The 20,314-nt window shown below is 54.4% G+C and overlaps 7 protein-coding genes across 7 annotated transcripts; 6 read left to right on the top strand and 1 right to left on the bottom strand.

Moving 5' to 3' along the window:
• Positions 1-138: 138 nt before the first annotated feature.
• Positions 139-2,327, top strand: M409DRAFT_66823 (uncharacterized protein; the record flags this gene model as incomplete). Its single annotated transcript, XM_033817114.1, has 4 exons — positions 139-797; positions 845-1,959; positions 2,010-2,157; positions 2,213-2,327. 4 exons carry the CDS (start codon positions 139-141, stop codon positions 2,325-2,327), a joined length of 2,037 nt encoding a protein of 678 aa, XP_033667270.1.
• A 699-nt stretch (positions 2,328-3,026) lies between these two features.
• M409DRAFT_55218 (uncharacterized protein) lies at positions 3,027-4,132 on the top strand (the record flags this gene model as incomplete). Its single annotated transcript, XM_033812941.1, has 2 exons — positions 3,027-3,437; positions 3,494-4,132. 2 exons carry the CDS (start codon positions 3,027-3,029, stop codon positions 4,130-4,132), a joined length of 1,050 nt encoding a protein of 349 aa, XP_033667269.1.
• A 2,533-nt stretch (positions 4,133-6,665) lies between these two features.
• M409DRAFT_66821 (uncharacterized protein) lies at positions 6,666-7,385 on the top strand (the record flags this gene model as incomplete). The annotated part of the gene is made up of 1 exon (XM_033817113.1): positions 6,666-7,385. One exon carries the CDS (start codon positions 6,666-6,668, stop codon positions 7,383-7,385), a length of 720 nt encoding a protein of 239 aa, XP_033667268.1.
• Positions 7,386-9,716: 2,331 nt separating this feature from the next.
• On the top strand, positions 9,717-14,047 carry M409DRAFT_23568 (uncharacterized protein; the record flags this gene model as incomplete). The annotated part of the gene is made up of 3 exons (XM_033806845.1): positions 9,717-10,967; positions 11,018-11,127; positions 11,176-14,047. 3 exons carry the CDS (start codon positions 9,717-9,719, stop codon positions 14,045-14,047), a joined length of 4,233 nt encoding a protein of 1,410 aa, XP_033667267.1.
• A 612-nt stretch (positions 14,048-14,659) lies between these two features.
• On the top strand, positions 14,660-16,382 carry M409DRAFT_66819 (uncharacterized protein; the record flags this gene model as incomplete). Its single annotated transcript, XM_033817112.1, has 3 exons — positions 14,660-14,797; positions 14,858-16,001; positions 16,069-16,382. 3 exons carry the CDS (start codon positions 14,660-14,662, stop codon positions 16,380-16,382), a joined length of 1,596 nt encoding a protein of 531 aa, XP_033667266.1.
• A 663-nt stretch (positions 16,383-17,045) lies between these two features.
• M409DRAFT_23566 (uncharacterized protein) lies at positions 17,046-18,240 on the top strand (the record flags this gene model as incomplete). Its single annotated transcript, XM_033806844.1, has 4 exons — positions 17,046-17,075; positions 17,131-17,578; positions 17,637-17,748; positions 17,823-18,240. The coding sequence occupies 4 exons, from the start codon at positions 17,046-17,048 to the stop codon at positions 18,238-18,240; spliced, it is 1,008 nt and encodes a 335-aa protein (XP_033667265.1).
• Position 18,241: 1 nt separating this feature from the next.
• On the bottom strand, positions 18,242-18,742 carry M409DRAFT_66817 (uncharacterized protein; the record flags this gene model as incomplete). Its single annotated transcript, XM_033817111.1, has 1 exon — positions 18,242-18,742. One exon carries the CDS (start codon positions 18,740-18,742, stop codon positions 18,242-18,244), a length of 501 nt encoding a protein of 166 aa, XP_033667264.1.
• Positions 18,743-20,314: the final 1,572 nt, after the last annotated feature.

Below are 20,314 nucleotides of genomic sequence, written 5' to 3'. Positions count from 1 at the left end.
CGACGAAGATCGTCTGAATCTCATCCACACGACCCAGACGGTCCATCCACCTCAGGCAGGGCCACAGCTTCCGGTAAGCACTCCCGGAAGCGTGCCCGAGGATTGAACGACTCCAGCAGCGCTCAAGACGACGGGATTATGCGGCCTGACAACTCCAACGAACACAACAGATCGCAACAACGGCCTTCAACGAACGGTTCCTCCCATAACGGCTCCTCTCCTCAGACGAATGGCTCCGTCAAGAGCGAGACAAATGGCTATCATACGAACGGACATTCAGAAGGCGCGGTAGCAGTGAGGAATAAGGAGCCGTTCTTTGGCCATGACAGAGAAGAGGTCACACGGATACTACTGCAAAGTCTGAGCGATCTAGGCTACCAAGGAGCGGCACAGCAGCTTTCCAAAGAAAGTGGTTATGAGTTGGAGATTCCATCAGTGGCTGCTTTTAGGAATGCGGTTCTGAATGGAGAATGGGAAGAGGCCGAGTCATTACTGTTTGGAAATAGTGCAGAAGAGTTGGATGGCGGCGGGGTGCCTGTCGGCAATGGACATTCGAATAGCCTCTCATGGCGAAAGAGCGGCGAAGGCAGGAACTCGTTCGGCAGTCAGAACGGGTATGCTAGGAATGGCCTACCGCTGGCAGAAGGTGCAGATACGACCTACCTCAAATTCGTTCTCAGGCAACAAAAGTACCTGGAGTTGTTGGAGCAGCGAGACCTGAATGCGGCGCTTACCGTGCTGAGGACTCAACTGACACCACTGAAAGGCGATGTAGGCAGGCTGCACTTTTTGTCAAGGTATGCATCAAGAAGCTTTTGCATGATACCAGGCTAACAGCTGTCAGTCTCGTGATGTGTCCGACAGAGTCAGATCTTCGCACTCAAGCGGACTGGGACGGCGTCGAAGGTCAAAGTCGGCACCTGCTCCTCTCAGACATCTCACGATCAATATCGCCATCAGTGATGATACCTGAACATCGCCTTGCGACCCTGCTATCGTCGGTACAGGAAGAACAGATACTCAACTGCCGTTACCACAACACCACACTCCAACCAAGCTTATATACGGACCACGAATGCCCGGCAGACGACTTCCCATTGAACACACTCCTGGAGCTAAGGAATCATTCTGACGAAGTATGGTTCCTCGAGTTTAGCCACGATGGATCGATGCTAGCAACCGCCGGTAAAGATGGACTCGTCTGCGTCTACGACACTACTCGATGGCGACTGAAGCATGAATTCCGCGAACACGAGCGAAGTCCACTCGCCAGTGGCTCAAGCAGTGCAGGTGCTCCCGAAAACCGTGGCGTCTGCTATGTTGCTTTCTCACCTGACGACCAATACCTCATATCGTGCAGCCAAAACAACGAATTCGTCGTCGTGAACGTGAAAAGCGGGCAGCGAGTAGCAACGGCCGATCATTTCGACTACCCCGTCACAACTGCTGCCTGGCTACCCGATTCCGAGACCTTTGTCGTTGGCGCTCAGGGGTCGCGAAGGCCATTAGGTCTGTATTCACTGCGATCGCCGAGTTCAAGCAGTGGCAGTTCCATCGTGCGGAATAATGAAATTCACTCATGGCGGGACCCACCGTGGGATCATTCTCTGAAAGACCAACAGCCGAATAGCTTTCGCATCACAGATTGTTCCGTGAACACTGCTGGGACGAGAATGGTGGCAACGACGATCGACAATCGCATCATGCTGTACTCGCTTGAACCAGCCGCCAGATACTGCAAGCTCGCGGATTGGGCCATGGAAGACAAGCTCACCTCGATCAACTTCTCTGCAGATGGCGATCTCTTGCTGGTCAATATGAATGAAGGTCGCGTGCTCGCATTGGACTCTGAGACCGGCGAGCTGGTCTGCAGATACGACGGTGCCTCGCAGAAGGAGTTCGTCATCCGCAGCAATTTCGGTGGCGCTGGGCAGAGTTTTGTTATCTCTGGAAGTGAGGGTAAGTCATGTTCTACAAGTACATCCAGCTCTTACGCTAACGGCAATCAGATTCTCGTGTCTACATCTGGAGACGGCAGACAGGCGCGCAGGTTGCAGCGCTGGACGCTCATCACCCTGGCACAGTCAACGCAGTCGCGTGGCAGCCTACGAACGCTGGGATCTTTGCCAGCGCTGGTGACGATAGGAGAGTCAGAATGTACGTCTCTTACATTCACACTTGACAATGTTCATCCTGCTGACTTTTGCTCTAGATGGGCCTCTGCCACGGCCAGCCGAAGACCACAATCAGCAGAAGCATCAGGAGGCGCTCCGAGGCCACTCAGCGGAGGAGAAGGTGGGCGATACTTGTCATTCGGGGCACGGTAGGATTGGGGACTGGTCACACACTTGCATGTCATCGGCGGGGAGTACGGAGACGGAAGCATGTTTGCATTTTGGGGGGCGCAAACGACGCATCTCCATCACCACGATTTCAGGATTTGCATGGACCACTATCACTATACGGGAATCGTCGGGTAGACAGCTAGACATGAATCTTGAAGAATGCCAATAACATCCGTTACTGTGTCGTCTTCGTTTTGGTTGTTTTAATGCAATGGAACGACATGGATGGCCGGGCCGAAAGCTGGAGCCGCTGGCAGCTTGGCAACGCCTTGTGAGATGGACAGAAACGATCACGAGGCGCGGGATACGCGGAGATTACCTACTCTGAAAATTGAGCAGCGGGCAAATGGTAATGTGTTGGTGAGAAGACCCCTGACACAACCACGACCGCTTCCCAACCTGCCACCTATTCGACTTCACTTCTTGCAACACCAGCAGCGTGTGCCATTGCGCCTTCCAGTCACTCCTTCAGCACCGCCCTTCGCGTACGCACGCGCTTCCACCTACCTCCCACTTCAGCTGCTGCCCGCGGCGCCTGCACGATTGCGACACTGCCCAAGACACGCGACAGCCCATATCCGTGCCATCCGCCGACGTCCTTGACTATTTGAACCGGATACCCGTACTCTCTCCCTGCTCGCAAACACATCCACGACTTGAGACAATACGCATACGTACACAATGGCTCAACCAGACTGGCTGGAATATGGCGTGCCCACGCTGGACCGTCCCTTCGGCATCGCCCTCTGGCCCATCTTCTCCGAGGCCTTTGAGACGCTGCGCGGCTACTCGCCTGAAGAGTTCCGTTTCGTGCCTGGCAAGACCCCCATGGCGACCATGGCGGAGACGGCGCTGTTCCTCATTTCATACTATGTCATCATCTTTGGCGGACGCGAGTTCATGAAGGATAAGCAGCCGCTGAAGCTGAACGGGTTGTTCAAGATTCACAACTTTTACTTGACGGCCATTAGCGGCGTGTTGCTGCTCTTGTTCTTGGAGCAGTTGATTCCGACTTTGACGAGGAATGGAGTGTTTTATGCCATTTGTCACTACAATGGTGGTTGGACGCAGCCATTGGTGGTGCTGTACTACGTGAGTATCAGCAGCGATTGCAGAAGAGTGTGCCAGGCAGCTGACTTCTGCGCTAGTTGAACTACCTCACCAAATACCTCGAACTCCTCGATACCGTCTTCCTTTTCCTGAAGAAGAAGCCCCTCACCTTCTTGCACACCTACCACCACGGCGCGACTGCTCTTCTTTGCTACACCCAGCTCTTGGGCCACACCGCGGTGTCATGGGTTCCAATAACCCTCAACTTGACCGTCCACGTCGTCATGTACTGGTACTACTTCCAGTCTGCGCGCGGCATCAAGATCTGGTGGAAGAAGTACATCACCATGCTCCAGATCATCCAGTTCGTCATTGACCTCGGCTTCATCTACTTCGCGTCCTACACCTACTTCAGCGCCCGCTACTTCCCCTGGCTCCCAACCGCCGGCATCTGCGCCGGTGAGGAATTCGCCGCATTCGCCGGCATGGGCATCATCACCTCATACCTCTTCCTCTTCATCGGATTCTACATTTCGACCTACAAGAAGCCAGTCAAGAAGGGTAGAGGCCGCGCGACTTCGGCTCTCGTGGAAATGAAGGATGAGCAGGTGCCAGATGTAAGGGAGGTTAGGAGACGACTGAGCGGTACTGCAGACACCGGCTTGAACGGCTACAGCACTGGCAAAGACAGCGGCAATACCCCCAATGGCCGAGTCACGCGGTCGCGCAAGGCTTAGAATTCCGGCGACTTGCGGGCGTTCGAGCGGGCGACGTCATGGGAGCAGCTTCGAAGTGAAAGTCTGGATGCATTGGTGGCTGACGAGCACGAGAACGCACACGGACAAGACTTCGACCTGCTACGCCAAACGGAAGAGGATGGGAGAGCACGACTGAAGGCCACCATTGCGAACAGTCCCGGTGGCTGGCCTTCTTGAATGATGCACGGACGAACCGACAACACACCAAATTTTTCTTGTAATTACATTAGGGACGACAGCAGACACGGTTTAAAAGGCGCCCGCGACACCATGGGAGAAGGGACGGGACTGGGATGTTGTTTGTTGAGCATTTTCAAAAATGGGTGGCATGGATGGTGAGGGAAGCGGGACTGTACGATATTTGCATGCATGAGAAGATGGGAGGGATAGGGGGAGATGGGGAGCGTGTTGATAGAACACGGGTAGAGAGAGGTATGCATAGTAGACGTAATGGATATATGTTGATTGAACTTGCTGAGGGAGCTTTCCTAGACGTGCCATTGAAATCCTGTATGAAGAGAGGCCTACCTCCTCGATCATGGCCTTTGACATCCTGTCGAAGCTAGCTGGCTCTTTCCTCACGACCATGCCTTCCAGGCCTTTGGAAAAGCAAGCAAACCAGCAGCTCTTTACATATACCCCAATCACCAAACATCACACACACCATGTCATCCTCACACAATAACCACACTGTTCGAACAACCGACGACACCAAGCGAACCAGCTACCAAGACGTTGACAGCCTGAGCAAGCAAGGCGACTCCTCGCTATCCTACTCCCGGCCTTCTCAACGACACCGACCACCTATAGCGACCCCTGGGTACCGCTCACCTTCAAGCTCGATGAGGACTAGACCTGAGTAACTCGTGGGCTGTGGTAGGCCGGGAGCTAAGCGGTGTTCTCAGGTGTCACGAGATAGATGGGCAGAGCGTGATATCACTTTTTTTTTGGCTGGGTGAGAAGCGAGGGCGAGAAAATGAGGCACAGCCGCTGTGTTTATCTCTGCACCTCATATTTGGGGATGCGCTATCCCCGCGTTTTTGGATTTATTCGTTCTGGAAGGCTCTGTGTTGCTGTTGTCTCTTCCTCGAGATGAGAGACTTGCGACCTTACGACAATGAATCCCATTGGGAGCTGCTCATCTAGAGAAGTCGAAATTCAACAGGGCTCCATGGTCTTCACTTGTGAGGACCTTGCTGAGGAGGTGGAAACGAGATGGATGGTGTACTTCGACAAACCACCACCGTGCTGGAGAGCTGGACCGCCTCATGAATTGAACATGAGCCATTGGGAAGAATGCAACACCTGAGAGACATTCAAAGAAGACTGTCGACATACAAAGCATCCACAATATTGCACGCGTTTGCGTTCTCGTGGTCTTCTCGACGTCTGAAACTTCAGAAGCGAGGCGGAACCAACAATATCAACACGCACCTTCCACGACACACGTGGACACCGTGCTCAACAGAAGGAACGAGATCTTGGACGAGTGCTTGATGAACGCTACTGTTGTGAACGACGTCTGCAACGCTGAATCTCTTCAAGACTTGGAGTGCGTGCAAAACAGCAATCGTTCGACGAACCCGACCATCGAGAGTCTACATGCTTCTGAGATGCGGATCAGAATGTATGCAACGCGGATAGGTCTTCCTGATCGAGGTATCGAAGAGTCGTCGGTAAGTCCATACACATCATCATTCGGACTGTTGTTGCAGCTGTTGTCTAACAGCCACGACTGTAACAAGTGGAGAATGGCGAGAGATATCTCACTTCCAAACTCCACCTCCCCATCGATGCTGCCCGATCGAACATATGAGCTGCGTCTCGAGGCGTCAAGTCGTACGTTCTTCGTTGCGCCTTTCCCACTTTTCGCCCACACTTTCAATATACAACTTGCAGCAGGACAAAGGTCTCTGCACAACCCGAGCCAACTCCTCTTTCCGGCACCCAAGACTATGGAAACCCGATAGCGACACGACCACGCCAAGCACGAAAACCTCCCGGACAGCGGAGCTCGCCTTCCCGCGCAGACGACCACCTTTGCCGCCGAGACAAGTGCGTGGCGTGATCTCTCTCACCACATTCCTTGTCAAGGCGGCGACCTAATCAATCGATAAAGAGTGACTAAGGCCGTTGTAGCCAATCGGTTTTCGCTGCGATGGACCGGTGCGGTCTTCACGCCGATGGAAATATACGAACGCCAGGCACGCGGCAGCATCCCGTTTGCCAATGCCGGGAAGAATAGCTGATCGCGAGACTTAGGGATGAACCAGTTGCTGTTCGTTGTGGGCTCGTCGTGCGTTTGTGAAACGGATGTTTGCTTAGCTTTTGTATATATCTTCTGGCTGGAATCCTTCCCCCTTTCCTATTCACATCATATCAGACCACACATCAGAAAGTCAATTGAGAATACCACAACACCATACCATACCGATCCAACGATCGAGACAAACCACCCATCACGGACGACTACTTCGACTTTGACACCTTTGAGGAGGAGGGACCAACACCAATGGCAACGACATCGACAACGACCACCACCGTTCCGAACGACTGCTTCCCATCACTGCAGTGCCTCAGCGGCATCGTGCCAGAAGAGTGCAAGAAAGCCGGCGTTGCGTGCGCCACCACCGCCATGAAGACGACCACCATCAACCCGACACAATCCCTCTCCCCTCAATCCTCAGTACAATCACCCGAAAACCACATCTCCCCCATCTACGCCCCAACGCCGGCCTCCACAGGCTCCCAAGCCATAACCACCTCCTCCGACTCAGAACACTCCCAATCCGGCCGGATACCCACCAACCTAACACACCACACCCACCCGCACATCGAAGAGAGACCCACACCGCGTCCCACCCGCCCGCACCGCCGCATCCCACACACCATAATCGAACGCCGCTACCGCGACAACCTCAACACGCAAATCGAAACCCTGCGGCTCTCCCTGCCCTCCCTCAAAAACGCGTACGTCTGCAGCCCGGATGTGGAGGATTCCGCGCTGCCGCCGAGGCTGCCGTCCAAGGCGATGATTATCGCCACGGCGGCGACGTATATCAAAGAAGTGGAGGCGGAGCGGAACGCGGCGTTCGAGAGCGTGCGGGAGTTGCAGGCGCAGGTGGGGGATTTGCAGCGGTTGGTGAGTTGTGGGGATTGTTCGATTTTGCAATATTTGCAGGCTGTGGGTGGGGGTGGGAATCAGGGGCAGGGGCAGGCGGTGGTTGTGTAGGGAGCGAATGCGAAAGGGATAATGGGGGTTGTTGATGTTTAAGGGATTGGGGAACGGGCTTCATGACGTTTATGAGAGGCGTTCGGCACGAGCGAAGGGAAAGGGAAAGGAAAATGGGCGGAACAGACCCAACATGATGCTAGGAATTGGAATTGAAATTAAATGATAGAGGCCCTGTGGAGGGTGAAACTCAGTAGTAATGGCAGTGAAGAAACGCCACTCAGCTTCGTCTTGGGTACGATGATGCGGTCTGATTTTCCTTGCCTTGTGTTCTTTCTTTGTGACGGGGGAGTTTGGAAGATGCTCCTTCCTTCTTTGCTTCATATTTCCAGGCGTGTGCCGAATCTGTCGACTTACAACCACATGCATTCTCTTTTTCCAGACATGCTGTGACATTCACACACTGAACGGTTCCGTCTGTTCGACAGACCTTGACTAACGTAGGTCACACGCCGATGTTCATGCGAGGCTGGGAAGGTTTCTTCTCCCGTCGCCGTCAGGAGTACGTCTTACCATCGACCTCAGGACAAGTTTAATGCCACAAGGAACCCATACTTGGCCAAACTGGAATGTCTACCGCGGTTCAAAGTTGGGGCCTGGTGCAACACACGTCAGAGGCCCCTACGTCGGCATAGAAGGTTGAGAGACACGGCGCATAGGATCCCATGGACGCACACCGACTGATTGGTGCACCATGCTCCTGGGACAATCAGCCTTGTACAGTGGCCGGCAGTGGACAAGAAGCTAAAGTGCAAAGGCGAACCACTGGGGCGTCGCAGGCTGCACATTGCCACCAGACGAAGCTTGACCGCAATTCTGCCAGAGTCTTTGCCTCCATGTCAGCCCGACCTGGCTGTGAGATGAGAGCTCTCGTGTAAGATGCCAGCACATCAATGGGCCCCACGTGATCGATGTCGAATGGCAAGCGCAGGAAACGGTACCTGAATGACCAGGACAGCCGGATTCGACGTGCGCCGCAGCTAAGGCGTGGCACGGCATGGGGGGATCTGAAGCCGTCGTCGCAACACGGCAGTCGGTCTGGGTATCGGTGTGAGGAGGGAGAATTCTACAGACTCTTGTGCTGTGGTGAGGTGACGGGAGTGAGGCGTGGAATGGCCGCAAAGAGGATAGCGAGGGCCGGTGTCATGCGACCGTTCGCCAGCGAAAGCACCAGCGAATCATGGCACGGCAGCGGCGGCATCGCACAACGCACAGCTGCTGCTTCTCACGCCCCGTAGCTATATCGGACCCCCAAGATTCTTAAGGAGCCGCCTCTGTCCCTACTGCTTTCCACCATAACTGGGTGTCCCCGGATGAGACTGGAGGTTAGAATGCATCTAGTCGAAGGAAGAAAAGGGCTAGAATTCTATACTTCTGCGCAATCTAAGAAATACCACACTCAAGGCGACCTCGAATGGACTTTGTATAGTGCTTAGAGTTGGACAGCTTCAGGAGATATACGCAGGCATTCTGAAAAGTTCGCGGGAAAGCTTGGGATGCTGCAGGTAGGGGGTCCGATATAGCCTCAGCGTTCTCCTCACGCTTCTGCAGCACTTGATGCACGTCGACGACCCACCGTGGTTGGTGAAGGATGCGGACGTGATTGGGCACGCTGCCCACCCTCTGACTCTCTGCTGCACCACGCCCAAAGCGACGAGAGCATTTGAACACGCCGCCGCCGCCGGGTTGCCCTGCGACAGTCTTGCACCAGCATCCGTACGACGACGACGACAACGACAACTGCAGCAGCACCTTCCGCGCTCTCGACCAGCCTGTACCACGTCGAGCAGTCCCAGCGCGGATTCTTGCAGCCCTGTACCCGGCCCAGCGCCGACGCCAGCCGCCAGCCGCCCGCAGCAGAACAGCAGCTCTCGTGCAGCAGATTGCGACGGCGGCGATGATGATGCTGTAGCGACACGAGACGACTCTTCGCCCTGAGCCACCGCGGTCCAACCACGCCGCCGGTCGTCAAGCTATGCTCGGCACTGGCTCGCCACGCCCGCTCGATGCCCTCGAAAACGACTGTAATGTCGAGCAAAAGGATTCGCTGTTCGCCTGTACGTTGCTTTCCTGCCGTAGTCTTGCTGCCCAATCACAGCCTGAGCCGGTGGCCCTGGATATGTACTGCTGAGCTGGCAAATGCTGGTAATGCTGGCATCTGTCAACGACCGCCGCTAATTCATGTTACCTCCTGCAGCCGTGTCACCTCTGACCTCCCACCATGCCTCGAGGTCGTCGACTCCCGGAATCTCTTCTCTGGATGGCACGCCACGATATCTCCTCCCTCTCAACCCCCCTCCCCGCCCGCACTCCGCTCCACCTCCCCAAGACATGGCCGTCAAGCCTGTGAGCCTGGCACAGCAGGAGCCACTTTCCCACCATGTCCAGGTAACTCTTCCCCCGGCTTCGACTGGAAAGGTACTGCCACCAATGATGGAATCTACCCAACGTGCGCCGGCGCCGGCACCAGTATTATCAGACGAGGACCAGAGACCGGTGACGCCATTATCGGAAATCAGCCAGTTGCTCAGACTTCAGAGATATCACAAGCGCCGGTGCCACCAGGCTGAGAACCATCTCCATTGTCTCCAGATTGCCGCGGCTAGGACTTCACGCCTTGTTCGCTTATCTCGTTCTGTTCAGTACACCCTCGCTGAGTGTATAAGATCCGAGGACAAGAACAGTTTTGTCAATCTCCTTCATGCCTTTCACGATGCCTGCGATGAGGCGCTGAAGACTTCATCTACGCCTGACCGGGATCTTGAGTCCTCAAGATCTACTACGTCGTTCCTGGGAGACCTCTCGCCATCTTCACGAACCGCAGTTCTGGATCTGTTTTCAAAGTTGAGACACGATGAATCTTTCATTGCTAATCGTCTAGCTTCTTTGTCACCAAAGGAACTGGTCGCTTTGCTACCGGAAAGAACCAATACCAGAGCATCCGAGTCCATACTTGGAGGCGGCCCACGAATCAGCTCCAGGACATCCAAACCATTAGGATTTGTCGTTGATGCGCAGGTGGACTTACTCTCCACATACGGATACAGCAGTCCTTTGGAGACCCTGGTTTTCGCAAGTAGAGGCCTCAACAGGAACGACCCGCAGGAAGATGAGCGCGCAACGGACATTTGGGCCTGCGTGTGTGCCAAATTGGTTTCCGACCAAAAGTCCGGAAGCGAGAGACTGATACCTGCTGTGCTTGATATTTGGTCGTCTTCTATGCCATGGCCTGGAAAAGACCGCCTTGAAGTGTGGATCCTTCAGACCTTGCAGAATGGCGCTTTCCTACTTGAGCAACCCACAAAGCCAACGTTTCGAGCCAGGATTGAAGGCCGATCAGATGTATCCCCAGAGGAGGAGCAACGCACAGAGATGTTCTATTCCAATGCTGCGGACTCATTGCTTGAACTACTTGGAGATCAAACAGGCCCAAGCGTTCTGCCACCAGGTGCGCTGAAGATGTGCCGTGCCATATGGACGAAGCTAGCCAGCTCTCCCGGTCACCAGCATGCGTTTCCTCAATTTGTCCTTGTTCGCTGGCTGTTCTCTTCGTTTGTCTCGAATGCTGTCACTGTTCCTGAAGTAAGTGCAAACAGCCTGGCTGTAGTTTAACCGCTGCTGACATCTGAAAGTCGCATGGTCTATTGACCGATTACTACCTTTCCGACAACGCTCGCCACCGCATTCTCCGTGAGATTGCCAGCCGCGCACAAAAAGCCGCTTTTGATGTGGCATATTCATGGTTAGTCGGCGATTCAAGCTTGGAAGTGCAAAGCTGACAACAGGAAAGGCGACATGGTACCGCATCGGCAGCAGATACTGTGCAACGCGTAAACAACATCATGGTGAGATTTCAAGGCTCTCGAGCAAGCAATCCTTCGAAATGCGCAAACTCCAGGCCTGTGAAACCTCAGGACAGTGCCGTATTCGTGGCCATTTCCGCAAAAGATGTCATTACCACTCTCAACGCGCTATACCCACGGAGACGGCCTGCTTCTGTGTCATCTGACGGCGACAATTTGAAGTCCGGTCTCCAATCATCTGCTTCGTCGATTTCCGGCTTTTCTCTCTTCTCTCAAGCCAAGGGTCTAGAGCTACACTCGGAAATGTCTAGCCCAGCTTTACAGGACACCCAGAGCTTTGGAAGTGTAGAGACTGCCATTGCCAATTTGGACCTCGAGGAATCACCTTTGGATTCCGCCCATATGCGAGAAGTATGCCTAGAGCTGGAGGACCTTGTTACCGGTCGATCAGCCACAAAGGATATTTGGGACGTTCTCACAGCCGGTGGGAACGATTCTACTCTATGCACATTGCGCAGCAAGCTCTCGCATGCTTCCTCACTTTCCAAAGGCCTGCGTGATGGATCTGTGACGCCTTCGGGTGATACAATTCTGACGAGTCTTTCCAAAGAGCGTACCAGCTGCAGGCGAGCGGTGGAAGTTCTCCTGCAGCGGACAGAGGCCAGCGAGTTATCACATTCCACAGCCAATCTCACAGGTCGACATGCCCTCGAAGAGATCGAGAGCAACTTGGAGACACTTTTCGAGGAAACGATCCAAGAATCTGAAGATCGTGGCAATTTCGTTGAGGCGCACTCTTGGTTTCAGCAGTATCAAGATTTCCAGTCACATATCTTCCGTGCTGCTAACATGCACCCTCTCCGTGATCTACTGGGGGAGATTGAATTGAATGCGCGGAAGTCAGTCAAGCGAGCCCTGAAGTTGGAAGATACATGCGAGGCTTGGGTTCGGACCCTCAGCTCCTTGCAACAGCTGCACAACGAATCTTTGAAGCCTCTCTTGGACGAGCATGAACGCCTGAGAGACAAGATGTGGTACGTGGCTGACGTTCGTACTTCAGCACCATATGACGAGGCACGCTCGATTGCGTCGGCTCTGCGTGTGATGGGAAAGCCAAAGAGACTCTCACGGACACGACTGTCTCCTCCACTGCGACATTGGAGTGCAACGAAGCTTTCAAGCACAAACATGCACCTCAAAACAGAAGCACAGATTCTGGAGATTCTCAGCGCCAAACCTGATCACGGAGGCCCAAATAAGCTCAGTGATGATCAATCGAAGTCGACACAGCTTTGGATGGATCGTCAGAACATCGACAATCTTTGCAGAGGCGAAGAGCGACTACACAAGTTGTGTATGGAGATTCGCAAATGCGTGGACCAGATTGTTGCAACGCCGGCCGAAGGTTCTACCCTTTGGCAGAACACACTATTCGCGAGGGACGCCGTCTTTCGTCAGCAGCAAATTGCACAAAGAAAGCCAAGTCTCCTCGCAGGTCTTTCGGGCTCGCATGGCATGTTGTCGTTATCGAGCCAGCTTCGAAGTACTGATGGCCTCTCGAGTGCATCGCATACCTTGTCCAATGCCAGCTCGCGCGACTACCTGGACTCGCGAAGTCCGACTCTGGCCAGCAAATCCTCCATGCCGTTCTGGTCGCCTGCGATGACCGAAGTCGACTCGCCATCAAGTGCTACAAGTATTGGAGATTCTCAGACACAGTCTGCGCTGGACTCTGCAGCACAGAAGCTACCAAATCCATCTACCATCGCTGATCAGCCGTCTCTCGAGAGGTTGAGACACCGGGCGACCAGTCTTGTGCTCAGTGATCTCACATCGACTCTGTTCAACGAGGGCAGCGAGACTGATCATGCGTATTGGAGTGGACTGGGACGTGATTTGACGGACCGACATTTCCGTGGTCTGTACGCTGTGCATGCCAGCATCGGGTCTCAGACCCCGACTATGGACTCAAGTGCTCCACCACGACCTACGATTCCACGTTTCAGCTTCGACAGCGCGTTCAGGACACTGTTACAGAAGTTCTCTGCGATCAGCAACCCATCCACGAAACTTGCTTGTCTGTATGACATTGATCGACTCTTAGTGCCGTACATGGCAGAACAGGCCGCGAATGAGTCCCCTTCACTGTCATTTGCGAGATCAAGCTCGGAGATGGGCCAACTTGTCCAAGAACGAAGATCAAACGGACTTGCGGAAACAAGTGTGGCAGGCTTTCGCAATGTGTTCTCCAAGAGCACCCTTCGACCGGCGACCATCTTCAGAGACCTGCAGTACATTGCTGCTCTTTTGCCTTCATCCATTCTACACAACACTCCCGAAGGCAAGGCATTCTGCAACGCCGCAGTAGCCATCACATCACTCAAGCAAGAAGCTCGCACAATCATGGTCGAGACGGCGGACAGCATCATCGCTTACCACTCCAACAACCGCGGCCATGGACGATCCTCATCCACCGCACAACAACAACGCGACTCTGCGACATTCGCAGCACCGAGTCGCACCCCATCCGCCGAAGAAGTCTCTCGCTACAGCATGGCAGACGCAGCATACCTCCTTCAAATCACCGCCAAGGAAGGTGATCCCGTCGCTCAGCGGGAGCTGGCTACACTGTACCTGACGCATCCCGAGCTCATGGATCGAATCATCGCGCCCTTTGCCAGGACCAGGGATGTTTTCAAGGAAGAGCTCGAGAGCAAATGGCGCAAGAACCAGGATCCCAACCGTTGCGATCCAACCACGATGTGTGTCGCGCATCACTGGATGAGCCTCAGCAGTAAGGGTGGGGATTCTCTTGCGAAGGAGATTCTGAGGCAACGGGAAGAGATGGATAGTTTTTGAGCGGATCCTATACGACGATTTGATTTTGATTCGTTCAGCGAGGAGTTGGTTGGTGATTGGGATTGGGATTGGATTCTTGGATGGAGGGCGGGCTCTGTACAGGTAGATACCGTCTTACAGTGCACTATACCCATACGTTATCAGTAGAGGAGTAAACGACTACGACGCTGTCTTCATCAAATCCATCTTATGGTTACATTGGTCTACAGTGCAGTTCGGTCATCGCCGCCAACACCAACATGACACAACCGTCTGGCCTGCGCATATCGTGCCGCTCCCCGAGTTCTAGAACTGCGCGTGGACAAATCACACGTCGTCGCCCAATCTTCCCTGCATAGCTTGCATAATCTTAGCTTCGCAGATAAGCTTTTTCTCTTTCGCCTTGTGAGCGATTCATCACCCAGAGCTGCCTCTTTGGTCGTTGGTGCCCGCCGCGCCACTCCGTTTAAATTGTCCCGTCTTTCGTGGTGGCCGTTTCCTGCTGGGGTTTTGGGTTTCTGTGGGCTGTGGGCACGCGACTCAGCTGTCTTTTGGACTTCACCTCTTTCTTTCCTTTCACTCTACCCGCTTTCCACCTACCCTGGACAATATCGATTGCGAGGGATCGTCAGGATGGGAAACGGCTGGGACGAAGAGAACCAACACGGCCGGCCGGAGGAGCTCATCACGAGCGTCCCCGCCGGCCTGCCGCAGCGTCCCCTCACCACGGAAGAGAAACTCGCGGCTACGCGCATCGATGTCGATTCGCAGGTTTCTGGACGCTCGTCTCCTCGCGACGACGATGCCAAGCAAGAATACAACGGCGAACAGATCCGTGAAGACAATGGCATCCTGTCCAAACTCCGGGATTTCGAGGCCTTGCTCGACAGGAAGCTTGGAGTTGAGAGCGAAGCCATCGACCGCAAACGCCCCGAGGACAAGAAGCCAGTATCGTGGCATTCGCAGCTGAACATGGCGCTGCTCTGGGCGAGCGGGACGATGAATGTTTCTTGCTTCGCGACGGGGTTTCTCGGGTATGAGTTTGGGCTGGATCTGAAGCAGTCGATCCTCATCATCATCTTTGCATCCCTCCTCGGCGGCGCGATCAGTGGCTTCAACGCGACCATGGGCCCTGCGACGGGACTCCGGCAGATTTCGATTGGGCGGTATAGTATGGGGTGGTATCCAAATAAGATTGTCGCGGCGTTGAATACCGTGCAGCAGATTGGGTGGTCTGCTGTGGGGTGTATCACGGGTGGACTGGCTCTCACGGGGGTTTCTGATGGGGCGATCAGTATTATTCCCGGAATCATCATCATCGCGGTGTGCAGTCTCGCGGTCAGTTTCGTGGGCTTGAGGGCGATTTTGGTTTATGAGAAGTATGCCTGGCTGGTGTACTTCATCATCTTCATGATCATCTTCGGCGAGACGGGACGCTACGCAGACAACACCACGCCCTCGAAACTCACCGGCGCAGACCTCTCAGGCGAAGTCCTCTCTCTCCTCGCTGTCGTGTATGGATCCTCCGCCTCCTGGGCGACCATCGCGAGCGACTACTACGTCCACTACGCCGTCAACACGTCCCGCACCAAAGTCTTCCTCATGACGACCTTCGGCATCGCAATCCCCACCTCCATCGGCATGACCGCCGGCGCCGTCGTCTCCTCGGCCTTCAACAACCGTCCAGACTGGAAAGACACGTACGAGAACAAAGGCATCGGCTTCCTCATCGACACCATGCTCTACCCGCACGGATTCGCCAAGTTTATTCTGGTCTTGTTGGTTCTGAGCGGCATCAACATGAACATCATCAACACGTACAGCGCGGCGATTTCCTGCCAGCAGTTTTCGCGGCCGTTTAGCAAGATTCCGAGGTTTATCTGGACGATTGCGTGTTTTGGGGTGATCATTGCGTTGGCGTTGGCTGGGAGGGAGAAGTTGAATGCCTATTTGCAGAACTTCCTTGCTTTGCTCGGTCAGTACTCCCGCCCACTTCCCCTATCCGATTGTGTACGTTAAGCTAACCCGTGTGGAATGTTCAGGCTACTGGTGCACCTCCTACTTCGTCATCGTCTTCACCGAACACGTCCTCTTCCGCAAAGGCAACTTCGCCAACTACGACCTCGAAGGCTGGAACGACCCCAAACGCCTCCCGCTCGGCATCGCGGCGGGCACGGCGTTCGCGCTGGGCGTCGTCGCGTGGGTCATGGGCATGGTGGAGACGTGGTATGTGGGACCGCTGGGCAAGTTGATTGGAAGTTCCGGCGGGGATGTGGCGAATGAGTTTACGCTGGTTGTCACGGCGGTTACTTATATCCCCGTGAGGTGGTGGGAGTTGAGGACTTTTGGGCGGTAGGGATGAATGATGCTGGCGGAAGGAATGAGATATGAGCTATGTTGAGAATTGGAAACGTTTTGGGTGTTTTGTTGCTCGATTCTCCTTCCTTCGTCTTGTCCACGCCCGTCTTCCGAGTGACAGGAAATCAAGATTCGTGTCCCGCGGACAAGGTCTCCCCGTTTCGGCACACCTTGCGGTACTGTTTCCTGCAGCTCCAAGACCCGGCGCCCATCCTCTGTCAGAAGGATTCCGTTCCCGTCCCGCATGCATGTGAAATGCTGACTTATCCATGGCATGGCAGTTCCACTGCATTACCGGGAGGTTGTCGATTGGATAGGTGAGAGGGGTTTCGCCTGAATAGGCAAAAGGGAGGGTCTTGCCAGTCTGTCGATTGCAGAGACGATGCGAATGGGAGGCACTTGGCGAAGGATCCGAGGGCGGCGACGGGGGTTGAGAGGGGTAAGGCTTGGTCCGTTTCGGTGCATGGAAATGGAAATGGGTATGTGTGGAGAGAATTGGTGGTGCTCTGGGGGATGGGATATATAAGAAGGGGCGGGAATGCGCTTTACGGTTCGGAAGAAGGCAGTTATCGAAGCACCATTAGGTACTCAGTCCATCACGATTTGAAGGATCCTTGTTCTCCTATTTTTCATCGGTCGTTTAGGAGTAGTTCTTACCAGTATGGCACCAGACCTCTCGAACCGTCCCAAGGTAATAATACCACCACCATCCTAATGACTACAGTGGCCCTCATTGACAACAACAGATCATCCTCGGCGCAGGCCAATTCGGCGGCCCTCGCGTTCCCGACACAGCCGCCGTCAAAGCCCAATGCACCCTCTTCCACTCCTACAACCACACCACAATCGACACCTCCCGCGCCTACCCGCTCGAACACCTCGGGCGCTCGGAAGAACTCCTCGCCTCGTCTGGGACAACCGCCTGGGCGACCATCGACACGAAAATCAACTCCTTGATCGAAAAGGCTCTTTCGAAGGAGAATGTGAGGAAGAGTATTGAGGAGAGTTTGAAGGCGCTCGGGGTGGAGCAGGTGGATGTCATGTATTTGACGTTGCGGTCGGTGGATGTGCGGTTTGAGGAGACGGTGGAGGCGATGGATGCGGCGTGGAGGGAGGGGAGGTTTAGGAGGTTTGGGTTGAGTAATTATTCTCCTGGGGAGGTGGAGGAGATTGTGGAGTTTGCGGAGAAGAGAGGTGAAGATGTGATGTGTGATTGTTTCGAGATGGTCTTTTGCTGATGTGATTCGTGCAGGATTCGTCAAGCCGACTGTTTATCAGGGGCAGTATAACCCTGTGGCGAGACTGGCTGAGAAGGAGCTCTTGCCGGTTCTCAGAAAGTACGGCATTGCTTTCTATGCTTACTCGTAAGTATTGGCTTTGGTCTCGAGAACGACGTGACTGACTGTGATAACCGTCCATCCGCCGCGGGTCTCTTTAGTGGCAAAGTCACGAAAGACTCGATCAACCTGCCAGAAGGCCGCTTCTCCAACTCCACCTTCGCTGGCAAATTCTACTCAGCATCATATTTGCGTGACGAGCTGTTGAGCAGTGCCATGAAAGTGCACGAGGCTGCTCAGAAGCATGGCCTCACTGGTCATGCGGTAGCCATGAGATGGGTTCTCCACCACTCAGCGCTCCGTGGAGAGCTTGGAGATGCAATGTTATTTTCTGCTGCTCATCTGAGCCAGATTGAGGAAAATTTGAAGATTTGTGATCAAGGATCGTTGCCTGAAGAACTTGTCAAAGTCGTGGATGATATCTGGGCAGTAGCTGAGCCTGTCGCGCCTTGGGCTTGGATTGATGTCAAGGCTCAAGCTGCGGCGATCAAGGAGGGATTGAACTCGATGAAGAAGTAGCTCAACCAAGTAATCGAGATCGTTCAGTCACTTCCTGCTGTTCGCTGTGATGTTTGAGGTCCGGACGTGCCCAGGCTCGGTAAAGCCACTTGCGCCAGTTGTCTCTCTCCCATTGTCGTACATCTCTAGTCCCATCGGACTTGACCTCGATTTTGGTCCCTTTGTACGTTCCAGAGCCTAGGAAGGGGTTGACTCGTTTGATAATCCAGCCAATGCCGAAGAGTAGTGCCAATGCTGCGATCGTTGAGAAGACAGTAACTATCACGCTGAGCAGCGTCGTGGTAGAGCATCCGCAACCCAGTGCTTTTGTTCGCAATTCGAATCGCTCTGAAGTCATGGGACAGACAGCTCCGTTTGATACTGGGTCAACCAGCGAAGATACGGGCACACATGTTGAACTGAAGGGACACCAGCCACAGCTATGCTTGTCGTTGATGCAGGAGCCGCAGTCTTGAATTCGCCAGCAGGCTTCGAAACGGTCCTTTCCAGCGGCGAGTGCCATAGTCGTTGTGAGTTGTTGAAGGTGATTGAGCGGAGGCAGGATTGAGTGTTTGGCTGAGGTCATGCTGGACATGCACGGACCACCGGTACCACAACGCGAACGATTGGTGACGGGACTTTGACAAGGCCACACGACACCAACACGCCACCACTCGACGAGTGTACGAGTACTGGACGAAAATGCTGAACTCACCTGACGATTGAAATCATACCCAAGATGGAGGCGACGACCATCCCAATCAACGTCCTGTCGCCCTCCGAGGCCCCGCCAGCTTCGAAATCCATCCGCGCTGTCGTCTCGCTGCTATGGCCCTACAGCTCCAGCACCAAGCAATGTGCGCTGCTCCTCGCAGACCCGGACTTCCGCCTGCGCAATAAGAAAGGGCAGGTGCGAGTTCGCTTTACAGGAGCTAGCGCAGAGGCCGTTGCGAAAGGCCGTATTGGAATTGGTGATGAGCTGGTACTGGAGCTCGGAGGCGCGCAATGGGCGGGCGAGCAGACGCGGGTCGCTACGCCTGGCAAGAGCGTTGATGGGGAGCTCGTGTATGGGGGACAGTTGGCTTTGAGTGTGTCGAAGAAAGCCAGTGGAGAGGAGAGTGATGTGAGGATCCAGGTCAACGAGACCACCCCTCCCCCAGAGGAGCCTGAGCAGCTAATGGCAAATGGAAACCATGCAACTCCAGTGAGGGCTGCGCCATTGTGGATGCGGATGAGTATGGGCGGTGCCGATGTTACTCCAATCTACTCCAGTCCTGCGTTTGTGAAGAGATCGCGACTGTCAACGGACAAAACGTCTTGGGACCCTTTTGCGGACGTGGAGAAGGAGCTTGAAGACAATGTTGGTGCTAGGAAGAGGCAGAGGATCTCCTTTGGCGGCGTGAAGCGGTGGAAGCTCACCGGGAGGACACCTAGTCCTGAGAAGGAGGACGTCACGGTCATGGAGGTTGATGCTGAAAAGGACCAGGCCACAAGCAAGCCGGATAATCGATCCGCTGTAGAGCAGCTAGGAGAGTCTGCGGTGCAGAACGTATCAGCAGCTGAGTCTCCGCTCGCAGAAACTGGTCAATCTCCTTCTCGAATCTCTGGTCTTCAAACCATGCCACCACCACCATTGCCACGACTCCATTTACCTTCGGACCCTCCTTTCCTGCAGACAGAAGAAAACCAGCAGAGCGGAAACGCTGACGACGACGGCCCTTCGACGCCCAAGCTGCATCCTGTTCCTTCATCTGCTCTGCCACTACCGTCACCCTTCCCAACAGATGCTTCGCAGATTCAATTTGGCAGTCAAGTTCTGAGTTCGACCACCGGGCCCACTGCTCTGGATGCCCTCGTTGAAGCAGCTGATGCTGCCAGACATAATGAAATCCAAAGACGAACGCAGTCTCAACCTGAGCAGTCTATCGCCCAGGAAATTCTGGACGTCATCACTGATGTTCCCGAGGTTGTACAAGCAGGCTCTCAACCAGACCATCCGCAAATACTGAGTTCTTCGCCAGCAGCGAGTCTTGCATCCACAGCAGAGATCGTGCGTGACGAGGAGGACTCATTCAACCAACGCCCCAACATCGAT

This window comes from Zasmidium cellare (assembly GCF_010093935.1).
Source record: "Zasmidium cellare ATCC 36951 unplaced genomic scaffold M409scaffold_19, whole genome shotgun sequence".
NCBI lineage: Eukaryota > Fungi > Ascomycota > Dothideomycetes > Mycosphaerellales > Mycosphaerellaceae > Zasmidium > Zasmidium cellare.
This window is presented reverse-complemented; position numbering and strand designations above follow the sequence as displayed.